Source organism: Falco biarmicus, chromosome 10, assembly GCF_023638135.1.
Source record: "Falco biarmicus isolate bFalBia1 chromosome 10, bFalBia1.pri, whole genome shotgun sequence".
Lineage (NCBI taxonomy): Eukaryota > Metazoa > Chordata > Aves > Falconiformes > Falconidae > Falco > Falco biarmicus.
The window spans coordinates 33291035-33305465 of record NC_079297.1 but is presented as its reverse complement, the minus strand read 5'-3'; the positions used below and the strand labels follow the sequence as shown (position 1 = coordinate 33305465).

Below are 14431 nucleotides of genomic sequence, written 5' to 3'. Positions count from 1 at the left end.
GAGATTTGGAGAGGCATCAGAAATGCACTTCTTATTGGTGATTCTCCTGGGGTGATACCACATCTCTCTGGATCGCTTAGTAGCTCACTTAATACAGATCAAACACTCCTCGGCTGTGTGGTCAGTTAAAGTGCCATGCTTGATTAGACAATAAGGACTCCAGAAAATAAATGGGATGAGCCTGTTACAGCTTGTATCTCCTCTCTTGGACTCTGGGGTCGTGCTGTACAGGACCTGGGGTTGTTGGTTTTCTGGGTGTGTGTTGTGGTGGTGTGTGGGTTTTTGTTTGGGTGTGTGGTTTTTTGTTGGTGGTTTGTTTCTTTTTTTTTTTTTTTTTTTTGCACCTACCCGAATTTGGGTTTTACCCTTTGTGTTTCTTGTCTCCTTACGTGTCTCTTTTTGGCCTCTTAGGACTGATCAACACACCCATTTAGGAGAGGCGTCTGTTAATGGCCCTGTATGATATGTGATGTCTGCTACCTTGGCTGAAGAAAATGAACTGATATCCAGGTGTTTGAGTGTTTCTTGAGGATTTCATCTAGACCCTGTTGAAGCCAGTCACTGCTGCACTAATTTCGCAAGGGATCAGGACCAGCAACATTTATATTCTAGATTTTAAGACATTGTACAGAAATTCATAAGTGTAAAAATATTGCACATTGAGAAATACCAATAATTTTTGCGTATGTTTATATTGTATTGTTCTAAATAATGGGTGGCCTGTGAAATAAGATCCTGCTACCCATGTAATGATGATAGTAGTGTTACTATAGTTAAAATGGCTGTAAGAATAGTTTTATAAAAAAGTGAATACACAAATCTAATGTATTTGAGACATAACTATTTGATGATTAGTGTGACCAAAGTATTTAGCAGTTTTCATACATTTTTCACCTTGTAAAAAGAAAAGAAAATGAATTCATGTTTCTTCTGAAACTGAAATGCCCTATAAATGTTATTTTGGTTGGTTTAGCTTACAAAAGTGATTTAAATAAGAATTTTTTGGTGTTCAACATTTTACAACAGGTTTTTTAATTGGTAATTGTTTTTTCTGTATTGTTCAAAACGGATCAAAAAATGTAAGTCTATTGGTAGAGATTTTAAGTATTTATTGCTACAACTTAGTTGACAAATTGATGTTCCTGTAAAGCCATATGTTCTGTTAAGTCTTGTTTGCTTGAAACAATACCTTCCAGGTGAAACACTAGACTATTTGAAGTGCACATGGCTTGTTGTGTTTAAGTGATTCACCTGCCTTTTAACCCATTCACCAAGATTTAGCTTAATACCGAGCATTATACAATGGAACATTTCAGAACAATCTGCGTATTTAAAACGCTATAATCCTTTTAGACAAGTCAAGTAAATGAAATGCCCGTGCTGCTAATGTAATTACAGTACCTGCATTTTAAAAGTATATAGTGTTTTTAATACAAACTTTGGCAGCAGAGCATGTTAATTGTTACTTTCACTGTACTGATCTGTGTGAGGCTTTCATTTGTATGTTCGAAACCAGTTTTTTCACAGCTGGTTTGTGTATATATATATAGTGATTATGGAAACTAATTCTGTGTAATTTATAATTTTCTATGTCAGTGTAAAATTCCAACAGCCTTCTCAAACAAACAGAAGCAATATACTGTATATTGCCACAGCGTCTGGTGAAAGGGTTAAAGTACTTCACCTCCTGCACTTCTAGGTGCATATCCATTTTTGTTTCTGTAATAGTTACACTCATTTATTTTTTACATCCTATGTTTTCCTGACCAGTATTTAAAGCCAAAAGGATACTCTAAACAATGGCCAATGATTTATTTTAGAAGGCGTCCCAAGCAACGTGCCTAAACATTACATTGCATACAGAAATAAAAAAACCTGACACGTACAATGGCATTGCCCTTATTGCTTCCTCTCTTGCATCTTCTGCAGCAAATCTCAGTGGCGTTCATCATTGCGAATTGTTACGGACTGATCTGTGGTCTTGAAAACTGAGGGAGGGGAAAAACCACAGTATTGTAGCTGGAGTTGGTAGCTACTCTTGCCCTTTTATTTGTACTTTGTAAATGCTGGAATCCAGGGGGTTTCTAGGTTGTTCAGTTCAACATTGCTTCTGAATCAGCTTGACCAAAAAGAGTTTGCATATTAGCTTTAAGGTTGGCGGCTGTCCTCTTCCCATGTTCTGATCTGTTAATGAACAAGCAGCTGGGGAAAGAAACCCACATGCTTCAATACATGAATTGCAATCCAAGTAGAAATGCCAAATACAGGAGAGCAGCGTGCTGGCTTACATTAGTTTGATGTTTCTAAGGAATAAAACTTTTGTCCTTTCCAGCAGAGCTTTGTCCCTTGCTGACAAGTTGAATTAACAAGCTACGTAGCCGTGAAGGAGATACTGGCAGCAAAGCAGTTGAAACTACTTCAGCCCTGTTGCCGGCAGTTTGGCAAAGTCCTCTAGCAGTTGCCCTTCCTTCTGTTAATGACCTGTCGCATCGGTCCCCAGCCCCTTCACACCGAGCTCAAAACTGAAGAGGAGTGTTTTGTCTCCCCTCCATCCCTGATGGGTGGGATCAGTTGAGTGGAGGTATGAGAGGTGATCAGCAGAATTAACCCCTCGGTGTAGTTTGCCGTTTAATTAAAGGGGGGTGGTAGAGCTAAGCTAGGCTGGCTTACCTAATGCTGACGCCGGATTTAAGGGCTCTTCCCTGTTGCTGTGTTTAGTGTTAACAGCTTGTCTGGGAGGCGAGTTAAGCCTGGCATTTGACGGAGACGTGATGTAGCGTCAGCTTGTGCTGGGGAGGCGTAGGGTTTGTTTTACCCATGAACTGTAATACGTGTCCAAGGAATCCTGAACTTGAAGGGAAGGCTTCGGAGGTGTGTTGCTGGGGGGAGCGTATGGGCGCGTGTACACACCCACACACCTTTAGCTGTATTTTCCCAGCGCTGCTCACATAGGCTTACGAAGGTTTGAACACACTAGGAGAGTTCCTCTGAGTGGCTGCGTTGCCCAACCTGTTTAATCAAATTTAATTGTCATGAAGTGGAGTTTGTCACCTCTGTTAAGAGATGGACTGAACTAATATCCTTGTACAGCTTTGACTTCCTGCAGTGCATTTAGCAGCAGTGAGGATGAAATAAGCGTGCTTTGAATGTCCTGCGCTATCTGCGTTGCCACGTTTCACAGAGCTCTTTCAAAGGGCTAAAGGCTCAGTCACTTGAAACTGAGGAATAGTGATGTCAGTTGATAGCAAAGGGCAATGGATGTAACCCTCCGGACTGCTCTGGTAAAGGATTTTTACTCGAGCAACGGTGTGTTGCACAAGTGGCTGGACCAGCAGGATGTGCAGTAGCTTGCTGCCTCGTCAGGCCTCTGCGTTACCTGGCAGAGTGGATGAATCGCGCCTTCTCGGCTAGTTAAACCCATTATTTTTAAGTGTAAGCCTTGTACTAGATTTTCTAGGAAGACTAAGTTAAATTACAAGCTGTGGTCTTGACTGTTTTTAAGAAAGCCTTCCCTCTGTTCAGTGAGTTGTCAGGTGCTTGCTGAGAAGAACGCAGGATAGTTGAAACAATCTCCTAAGCGTTGTAACTGCAACCCTGTGTGACCGTGCTCTTGACTGGAACCTCCCTTTGTGCTCCTGGTCAGCCTCCTCGCTACCTCTGGGAAACAGTGCGTTCGTGCTGATGCCTGCATACTCCTGTGGGAACTTGCTATGATACTAATTCTGCGCGTGAAATCCACTGAGGAGTTATGAAAGACTTACAAGGAAGATAAATCAGGTCGTTACTATTGTTCATTATGAACCTATTTTTCTGTTGTAATTAGCTTTAAATTTGTTTTCAGACATGCATCTTACACAGTTATATCAGGAAGTATTTATTGTATATAACTGATGGCTCTATTAATATACTTGAACAATCACTTCTGACTGTCTCAGAATAAATAGTGCTTTCTCCGGTGTAGTAGAAGTGCTTCAAGTTTCGTTATGAAAGTGTCTGTGTTGTTTCCCAAACCAGGATGGAGAACGGCAGTTACTGCAGCAGCAAGCCTTTTTTGGTTTTAACTTCTGTCTTTCCGCAGCTTACTTCCTAACAGGTAAGGATTTGGCATCCTTCTGTTCCATTATTATTTGAATATGTAAGGTTACAGCGTGGAGGAAGACTAAGGCAATAAAATAAAAAAATTAAAATACTCTTAGCATAAATACAGAGGCATCTTCCTACCTGCTTTTCATGAAATCTTTTGGACTTGCCCAGACCTGGCTTGGCTTTCTGGTTCGGATTGTTCCCAGCCTGTGATTTGCCCTGTGCTTAGCCTTGGCTAATGACTCGTGTGTAATTACGCTTCTCTTAACGATACCTCAGGGAAGTCGGCGTATGCTTCTTACTCTTCTGCTATAAGCTGAAGCAGTAATGACAAGTGAACTTTACGCTGTGTTTTGCTAGTAGTGTCTTTCAGAATTTCTCTCTCGTAGACGAATCTGGCCTTAGTGTTTGATGCATCTTTTTTCCTTGGAGAGGAGAACTTTTTCTGCATTTTTCTTCTGTAAATCGGTAAGTACCTTGCAAAATGCAGTAGGATTCCCTTCAGTGCATCTTTCTGGCTGTAGCTGAAGTACTGTAATTCTGATTCTAGGCCCTTCTGTAGCAGTGTTTTCCTTTCTCCCTCTGGATCTATGGTGTGGGTGTTCTCTTTGTCCCAAAACATGGATTCTGAAGGCTGTAACTGGGATCGTCTGTTGGCGTAGGGTCATCCAGAGAGCCAGATCTTGCCTAGTTGAATAGTTCTGTCACTCGTCTCTCACGAGATTCACCTTGCGTTTTTGCTGAGGTAAAGTTTATCTGGTTGACTTACTGCTTCAGCCTGTGGATGATAATTAGGTAGGTTGGTGATTGATTCTCAAGGCACAACACTTTTTTTTTTTCCCATGGAGCCTGGACCTGTTCCAGATCTGTTGCAACTGCTTTTGAGCTCCACTATGTGCTGTCCTTCCCGTCTGTCTGAACTGGGGGAGGGTTCTTCCCCTCTTACCTACGCCAGCGTATGTCAGATGTTGTCACTTTTGTCTTGGGGCATAGACTAACCTGGTTCTTTTGTCAGGGCACCAAGGCTGAATGCGTACACCGCAAATAAAACATGTGTTTCCTTACACCAAACAGAATTAAGTGTTTAGAAAATCCCTCTCTGCTTTCATTTTTAAATGAAAGACAGGAGCTGCTGACTGCCTTTTACTGGTTCTTCTATCAGACAGTGGCATCAGATGGCTAAGATAAACCTAGAGACTGCTAAAGCTCAGGTGCCATTGTTTCTGTCTTTGCTCTCCAGGGCACCTTTCCTGCCACACCTTTACAGAAGCGCTTGTTAACGCCGTGTCGGTTAAAAAGGCTTGTGCTGTCGGCGGTGCTAAACCCTTGTTCCGACGCGTGCTTTGGGCTTTGCAGCGAGCCGTGGTGGACTGTGCACGTTCACCAGCCAGCACTCCGATGAGAAGAGGTAGTAGCTGGGGCTTGGTGGGGCCTGGCCCTTCGCCGCGCTCCCTTCAGAATTAAGCGGCTTGGGAAGATAACGGGGCTGAGGAAGGTTTTGTTGTGCCGGTACTGTGCGTGTCGAGTTTGAAGTACTAGTCTTGAAGACAAGTCTTTGAACTCGGGAACCGGTGGGTGGCTTCCTTGTAACCACATTGTTTTAAAGTGTTATTTATGTGATTCCTACGTAATGCACATTGATTGCTATATGTAGGCGCCCAAGACAATTTTTAACTAAGCCGTATAAATATATAGGTAGCTCCACACTTGCGTGCACGCACATCAGTGGGTAGGGAATGTTCTTTTAACATAGCTAGCTGCAGTGTATGTGGTGCATTTCCTAAACGCGCTGAACTGTAGAATAGTAAGAAGAAAGAGGTACCTGGGCATATGGTACAGCCCATTCTGAAACACTTCAGTAAACAGAAAATGTTTTTAAGCTCCCGGCTCTGCGCACGTAGACACGATCAGTGGTCTCCATCCAGCTGAGCGGAGTTTGGTGAGATTGGTGAAGGCCAACTTCAGCTTGTGTCAAAGATTCCTCTGCGTCTTGTCGCAGTCCAGCTACTTCAGGCATTTGAGCCTTTTTGCTGACAGGTTTATAGCTTCCCAGAAACCGAGGCAAGAATTCGTATTTGTGATCGTTGAATCGGCGCTCTCTGCTTCCTCCAAAAGTGGTTCATCCGTGAACTTGCACTGATGCTGTTAATCTGTTATATATATATAATAAAAATATATTATTTTATATATATATATTTATATATATATAACTGCTGTGGTTCTGCATGATGCATTAAATTCTCCTCGATGCAGTGGTGACAGGTGAACACTGCTACTTCTGACAGACTTCACTGCGTGTTGTCCTAACAAAAAGGCTTTGTTAACCTCAGAGTGGAAAGGGTAATGGGGAAAGAACTTTTTTTTTTTTTTTTTTTTATAAACAATGTATGGCTTCGTGTGCTACAAACCTCTAAGAATGTTTCAGAAACTCAACAATAAGCATAAGCTTTTCTGTTAGCTACAGCTTTTCCGTTGAGGAGGAATGAAGGTAATGATGTTTACTACTAAGCTGACACGCATCTATTAGGTCTTCAGCTTATTGTCTGTGAGGATTGCTCACTGCTTTTCTGCGAGGGAATTGATGAAACACCACAGTAACTATACCGCATGTATAGTACCTGGACTCTGAAACAGCTCTTACTCCAAGAAGTGAAGGAGCGAGCAGAATCTGTGTCCTTTAATACCCTTTAATAATAAGGGAGTTGTATCCCCTTTGCGTTAACAGCTTCATCATCAGGGTAATTTCTTGCAGAACTTAAGCAAAAGGAACAGTGCTAGAGATGAAGGGCGGGGGGGGGGCGGGTGTGTACGCTCAAAACCCGGCAGTTACAAATGAGGTGACAGAGAAATTATTCCAATTTTGAACTCTTTTTACAGTACAAGTAGCCCTTGCTTTCTGTGCATTCTATACGCAAGAATCGCGGCAGCATTGTATTTGGCATTCTCTTTTGCCAGATGTCTCATGGAAGATTTCACAGAAGTGAGATCTGGGGCCATGCAAAGTTAGAACTGCAAAAATCACATACTCGAGACAGGTATTTATGAAGTAAATGTTCCCTTTTCATAGCTGGTAGAAGCTCAACAGAGCTGAAAGCTGACAAGTACAAGCATGTGTGTCTGAAGCAGGAGGACGCGATTCAGAACATCTCTTCTGCAGCTCTGTGTGACAATAAAGAAGGAAAAGCTGGACAATTTAATATAAGAAAAGTTTTTAAAACTCTTTACAAAGAAGTATGCCAGAATTATCTTACTAGTGTATTAAAAAAAAAAAACCTCAAAACCAATAAAAATTGCCAGTCTTGGCTGTAGTACTGGAATTCTGTCAGGGAATTCGTAATGTTCCCCATGCCCTTAAAATAAATCTCTAACAAGTCACTAAACTGAGATTTAGCCAGAACTGGTCACTTTTGCAAACACTTTTACAGCAAACGTTTCACCAACACGTTTGAATTGAAGACCAAGATAACACTTTTTTTGTCAATTACTGGTGGTGTGTTGTTGGCCTAAGACTAGCGTTACTAGTTGGTGTAAGACTAGGTTGCGTTTTTAGCATCTAAAACTTAATTAGCTGTACCCATCTATTAATACCTTCTCATATTTCTTTAGTCTGAAAGAAGTGACTTGTTTTTTGTATTTGAGAAGGCAGCATTCCTGAGCTGCAATAGGTAGATCCAGAGTGTTCCTCTAGAGGAGCCTGCCCCTCCAGTGATTGTCGGGAAAGCCCAGGGAAATAGCTGCCTCATTTAGCCATATAGTTAATTAACTAAAACTGAATGGTACAGGTAGGCCTTTATCATAAACAGTTTGGGTCTTCTTTCCCTAAAATACCCCTTACTCCCACTGCATCAGCCTTTTATGATAGACTGACTTGGTATCTGTGTTGGGGAAGGGGAAAGAGACCAGCTTCACAGTTACACTTGCAAATTTCTTGCTTACTAGTCAGAAGAATAAATAGAAATAAAATTTACGTGATGTTCTTTGACATTAGACAGCAGTTACATAGGCAGCAGTGTATTGTGTTTCTTAGGCAGGTCAACTTGCCGCTTACTGGTTGACTTACCTGGCAGAGCAGTAAATGATGTAAAATCCAAAGTGAAGACAAGAACCATAAAGCTTTTGAATGACAAAAAGACAAATCTTCAAACCGAACAGGGTACCGTGAAGAAGCAGTGACAAGAAAAATGCTAAGGAATTAAGTAACGTGTGACTTCAAGTGGCACCATACAAATCAAGTGCCTCAGATGCGCATAAATTCTGATCAGTAATTTTAAAAACGTGAATTTAAAAGTGTGTTCCATTGCTATCGTCGGGACTAGCTCTCTAGGGTGCAACCCCATTTGTAACACTGTCTCACAGACTTGTGAGGCATGGCTTCCCTATAACTGTCCATGTTTGCCAAAAAGATCGTATTTATTGACTTATTTTCTAATTTTATTCCTTTCTACAATCCACGTTTGCTTGTTACTAGCTTGGTCTCTTTAAAAACACCTAAAAATAGGCCTTACATTTTTAATTTTCTACTTCTCTAGTACAAAGCAGCATTTATCATCTAGTACCAAGAACAGTTATTCTCTATCCTGCCCTGGATTGGCAGCACTGATGTCAGGACTTCTCCCTTGCGTGAGCCTCTGGGAGGCGAGCACAACGATGTGAGCATCGCTGTACTGGCCGCTGCAGAGCCTCCACCCAAAATCCCCGAGGGCAAACACAAGAAACTTATTTTATTGCTGTCCCTCCTTTGGTTGCAAGCTAAAATGGTTTCTCCTCAGAAGCAGCTCATGAGGTCTCAGTATGCATCATACTTCATCATACCCACTCACTCCATCTCTTTTCAGAAGCATTTTGTGACTCACGTGGCAGGACACAACCCCCCTGTTGCTGCACCGGCCATGTGTGGTGGTCTGCTGCTGTGACCGAGGTGGCCCAGCACCGACACTTGGGTTCTGAAGCCTTCGGTTATGGAACTTTCTTGCCACGCTGCTGCACCCAGTCATCCACACGCTAGGAGTCCTGACGGTGCGCCCTGGGCAGAGTCTGTCGGTAGCTGGGTTCTCTGTATTGGATAGAAAGGATGAACCATTTTTTATTGGTGGTGATGACCTCTAAAATCAGACACATAGTACTCCTGGGTATACACACGTAAAAGCTTGGGGCTTTTTTTTAGCGATTTCACAGACGTGGGTTAGTGATTTCATGTGCACAAGCAGACAGGGTGACTGTTTCTTACAAACGCACGTGCTGCTGCCATTACAAAGGAGTTGGGTACTTGTAAAGCTATCTCAGCTGTCCAAAATTAAACATCTCCAGAGTCTGTTTGGGCCACTTTGGCTGCTCAGAAACGGGAACGTTTTGCCAACTAAGCTATCTAAAAGTTAAAGAAAATTTTCTGAAATTACAAGTTAAGAAAAAAGCATACGTAAAAGAGAGCCAATATGGTAACGGTTCTCCAAGCTCACAAACGAGTTGCTCAGATCTTTTAGATGACACCGCAAAGTGTGTGTTGCCAGCCGATGCAGTGAAAGTGAATACCTGCAGCTCTAGGTACGATTTCAGATTTGTATCTTTGATTCTTACTGGATCGCTCTCAAAAAAACAACAAGCCAAAACCATTTGTGGTCTATGTATGCAAAAACAATCAAAGAAATTGAATCGTATTAAGAATTTGATGCTTTGATATGAGCAAGGATCAGGCTTTTTATATCTTTACAATTAAGTTATTTTGTGAAACGTAAGACTATTCTGTGAAAGAGTGAGGGTACTGACATTAATGTCACATTAGCCACAGAGGTGGGTCATAGTGATGTATGTCATTCATATGAGTGCTTTCATGGCAAATTCCAAAATGACGAGGATTTTAATGAGCTGATTTGGAACTTAGTCTTAGAAAATGAAGAATGATGAAAAAAAAGTCATGATGTGATCAGACTCTGAAATGGCCTAATAAAAAATTGTGAGCAACCAGGTAATTTTTTGAGTGATAGACACATACCTGAAACACAATGTGGGAAAAGCTAAATTGCTGTAAAACAAAAAGGGGTCACCAGAGTTGTTGAAAGCAGATGTTCCCTTTATTTTTATCTGTGCATCTCTGTGTGTAAGTTGGGATCAGTCGGTTTGCCTTTACTGATCTTGAGATGATACGATAGCTTTGTGCTTTCACGTAGTCAGCGAAGCTGTGAGGCATAAGGCCAAACATCAGCTGAATATAAATCAGTAATTCCAAATGTCTGGATAAAAGCAAACTGAGTGGTGTAGTAAACAGAGTAACACATGAAATAGTTACTCCGTCCAGCATGGGCAAAAAGCCTCAGCGGGAGAACTTGGGAACACCTTTTATGCTTCTAGAAGAATGTACCCATTTAGACAGAGAACACAGACACGTGAACCAGAGAGGTCTAGTAAATGTAACTTACGTAAAATACTTGTAGAGATTATTGGTTAGCTGTTGGAAAAGTGAAGGGAGAAGGAAATCTTCAAATAGGAAAGAAAACAAAGTAGTAAAATGTGGTCTTTAAAGCTGCGTTTTCAGCCACTTGATTCTTGATAATTTAACGTCTGCCCTTTTGGACTGACACAGCAAATAACTGTTGCTCTACTTACAGCTAAGAAATTGGCTATAATAAATGGTGCAAAAGCCTGGATAGTTTATCTTCCTGATAATAATTTCTTGCAAATTCCCAAAACAAATACAAAATGGATCTTCTGACTCATCTGTTTTACTGTGAAATACAACTTGCAGTCAGTCTAAATTGATTAGATGAATGTTCTGTTGCAAATAATCTACATCCTGTTGAAGGGGCTATTGGACTATATGCAAAAGCAATGCGGATTTATTAATTTAGCAGAAATCAAACACTTATTTCAGAATAAGTGACTTGGAAATGCTTCATTACTTCAAGAGGGATGTAGAGGTGCTGGAGCGTGTCCAGAGAAGGGCAATGGAGCCGGGGAAGGGGCTGGAGCACAGCTAGTGTGAAGAGCAGCTGAGGGCACTGGGGGTGTTGAGTCTGGAGGAGACTGGGGGGGGGGACACACACCTTACTGCTTTCTACAACTACCTGGAAGGTTGCAGGCAGGTGGGGGTCGGTCTCTTCTCCCAGGTAACAAGTGACAGGACAAGAGGAAACAGCCTCAAGCTATGGCAGGGGAGATTTAGATTGGATATTGGGAGAAATTCCTTTACTGAAGGGTTGGTCAAGCCCTGGCCCAGGCTGCCCGGGGAGGTGGTGGAGTCACCATCCCTGGAGGGGTTTAAAAACTGCGTAGCCATGGTGCCTTGGGACGTGGTTTAGGGATGGACTTGGCAGCCCTGGGTTAACAGGTGGACTTGGTGATCTCAGAGGTCTTTTCCAACCTAAATGATTCTGTGATATCTTGTTCTCTATTGTGCAGTTCTTTGTTTGAAAAAGAAAATCAACTTTTCTATTATCTATTGTAGTAAAAGAATCTCTGATATAATAATATAGGAAAGAGCACCAATGCAGACAACAGACAAGTGATTCAAAACAGATGTGAAATTCCCTCCATGTAGAAAATTATAGGCACTGGTGATGACATTAGATGCATATGACTAATCACAGTTAATGCTTGCTGTTGCCAATTAGCTTTATTAGCACAAGCAATTTGAGCACAGGATGACATTACTTTAATTACTGTAAGCAGCTTGTTCATTTATTGAGTAGTATGCATTTAGAAAAGGGTTATTCTATCTGCAAATTAATCATAACCCTTTTATCATTAGAATTCAGGAACACTGAGGAACAAAGACTTTACCATGCAAATAGAAAAAAATGGGTGATGAAAGTCTGGCAGTAATTTTAGTATTTTACTATTTTATTTTTTGATAAAAAAAGACAAAAGCTATTGTATGATTCCTGTCTGAAAGCTGTACATGAGTGAGACAAAATTGCTACCATTAGAGTTCAGGCGCAAGACATTATGACCATTAGGTGGTAGCAATGCAAAAAAAAAGTAATCTTGTGAAGGTGTACAGTAAAAAGAAGGCTAAAGGTATCTAGAAAAATCAACAACCCACACTCCAAGCTGCACAGGAAACAGAACTTATTTTTCCTTCTTTATCATTTGAAGATATGTTTGTTGGTCTGTGGCACAGGTATCAATTTTTCACACAAATTCACATATGAGAATACAATCTTCGAAGAGTTAAATACGCATAATTTCATTAGCAAAATGCAGAAAGAGTCATTGTGCCAGTATGTTTACTCAGAATGCTATAGCAAATGAAACAGAGCTGCAACTGTGAGCTTATTTCATTTGCACCACCATGCTGGCTCACAAAACTATTGCTGCAGAAATGTCAGATTCATGTTGATGTTTTGGAAACAAGAATTCAAAATAAGGTTTTCTTTTCTTTGTGGGTTTCTCCTAAGTCTTTGTTACATACCAGAAATTGTTAGTTCATAATTCAAAAGATCAAACTTATTTTTTCTATATTTTAAGTCTGTAGATAATTTGGGCTTGAATCAGGCATCGTATTCTCCTGATATATTTTACAATAGCTATTTGCAATTTTTCTTTTCAGCCATCTGTTGCAAATCTTGTTTTGAACAAGATATCCACTGTTCAAAACCGAATGTTTGTCTTTATAAAAAAGTGACAGTCTTTAGCAGTTGTTGACTTCTGCGCTATTGTTATTCTTCTCTTTTGTTCATCCAGAATTCCTGTAGAAGCCACAGTGCTAGAAAAAGTAGCCCGTCTGTGGCTTGTCTTACATGGGCTCCTGTGGCAAGGCTGTGGACTCTGCTGTACGCAGGCTTTTAGGGAGTGTGAATCCCTGCTGTGGGGTAAAAATAGTTCGTAAAGGCCAGCAAGGCTGGTAACGCTGGCTTGCCCTTGGCAGCACAACCAGCTAAGGCTGCTGAGACGCTGGACAAAGTTGCACAGAGATGTGGAAGTGTCAGGTTGGACAGAGGAAGGTGTCCCTGCCCGGGGCAGGGGTGGTTGGAGCTAGGTGTTCTTGAAAGGTCCTCTCGAACCCAAACCACTCTGTGATTTGATGAATCAAAGGTTCATCCCTGTCTCCTTTTGCATGTAAGCTGTTTCTGGAAGTCTCCTTCTCCTTAAGGTAATACATGTGCCTTGCAGGCGTCTAAGCAACTTCAATGTTAAATGATTTTACTAAGCACAATGTTGGCTAAGGCAGGTTGGGTGACTTAACGCTTCGGTTTCCATGTTGCCTGCGGCCACGAACGTTCCGTGAACTGTCCTTAAAATGAAGGCATACACAGGCCACACCACCGCTGTGTGCTGCATCAGCTGTGTTCAGTGTCCTGTCTCCATCTTGCAGTCCCAGGACATCTGCAGCTGGCTTCTGACAAAACTGGGTTTGCCAGCCTAAGTTTCTTTTCAGTAGCGTAGACGGCTTTCTTATACTGGGATGAGAGTTTAACTCTCCTGATGTACCTCTGTCCACAGAAGAAGAATTTTGCTGGTAGAGCATACTGGTAGTGTGTACTGCTGCCCTTTGCTGTAAGCCGTTACACTAAGCAGGCTGATCAATCATCGCCCGAAGGATCTAGCCTTCAAGCCTACCTTTGACAACAGTCATCAATGACAGAACATGAATTGTTTAAAATACACTTAATTTTTTTCAAACTTACCATAGTTGAAAAATATCTTCTTTCTCCCTAATCTTAGTATCATTTTCCATGTGTGATTCAATTCAAGTCTGCAGCGTGCACAAACTCCTATAAAGTATCTCCCTGAAAAACAACAAACCCTTAATTCTCTTCTAGCTTTACATCCATTTTCTACTTCCCTGGATGCATTCAGCATTCAAAAGCTTTGTAAATACAGAGGTTGCATCCGAGTTCTTTGGGCAGCATGCTCTGCACTTCCAGAACGCCAAAGGTGTCGATACTGAAACTGCTGAAGGCAGGGGGGCAGTAGGTTTGAAGCGTGCAGGCTTCATGGCAAGCACCTTAGTAGCCCCAGCATCTGAATCAACCGAAGAAGATACACTTCAAGTAGAATTCAGATATGCTGCCCCAAAATAAACACAATAAAAGAATTTAAATTATTAAATGGCTGTAGGAATGTTCAGCTTTGTGATGTTTTTGATCTCATACTGTATTTTGTTTGTTGTCTTCTTGGCATGGAATGAACTTTTTTTCTTCTTTCTGGAGCAACAGTTGTCCATGGCAGACTGTCACAGCTTATTCCCCGGATGACGACAGTTCTGTTCAGAATGGAGCTCCCTTCTGACTCCTGTGCTGACGGTGATGCTGCGGAGCTCTCTAGCAATACACACACACGTATGAAAGGGCAGAGGTATGTATATACGCAGCAATGGTCCAAGGGAAATCTTAGGACTTCAGAAAATGAGAGC

The 14431-nt window shown here is 41.5% G+C and overlaps 2 protein-coding genes across 12 annotated transcripts in view; one reads left to right on the top strand and one right to left on the bottom strand.

Moving 5' to 3' along the window:
- PPP6R3 (protein phosphatase 6 regulatory subunit 3) overlaps nt 1–1893 on the top strand; it is a 64335-nt gene extending 62442 nt beyond the window's left edge. For all 11 annotated transcript variants that reach the window (XM_056353285.1, XM_056353288.1, XM_056353279.1 and 8 more), the window contains one exon: nt 412–1893. In XM_056353285.1, the coding sequence (XP_056209260.1) occupies nt 412–463 (52 nt within the window). In that variant the 3' untranslated portion in view covers nt 464–1893. The remainder of the gene's footprint in view (nt 1–411) is intronic.
- The window catches only part of TESMIN (testis expressed metallothionein like protein), an 84309-nt gene continuing 71668 nt past the window's right edge, over nt 1791–14431 (bottom strand). The window contains exons 23-24 of the mRNA XM_056354518.1: nt 8949–13805; nt 1791–6233 (exon numbers count right to left, since the gene is read on the bottom strand). The gene's annotated coding sequence lies outside the window, so the exon portion shown is untranslated. The remainder of the gene's footprint in view (nt 6234–8948; nt 13806–14431) is intronic.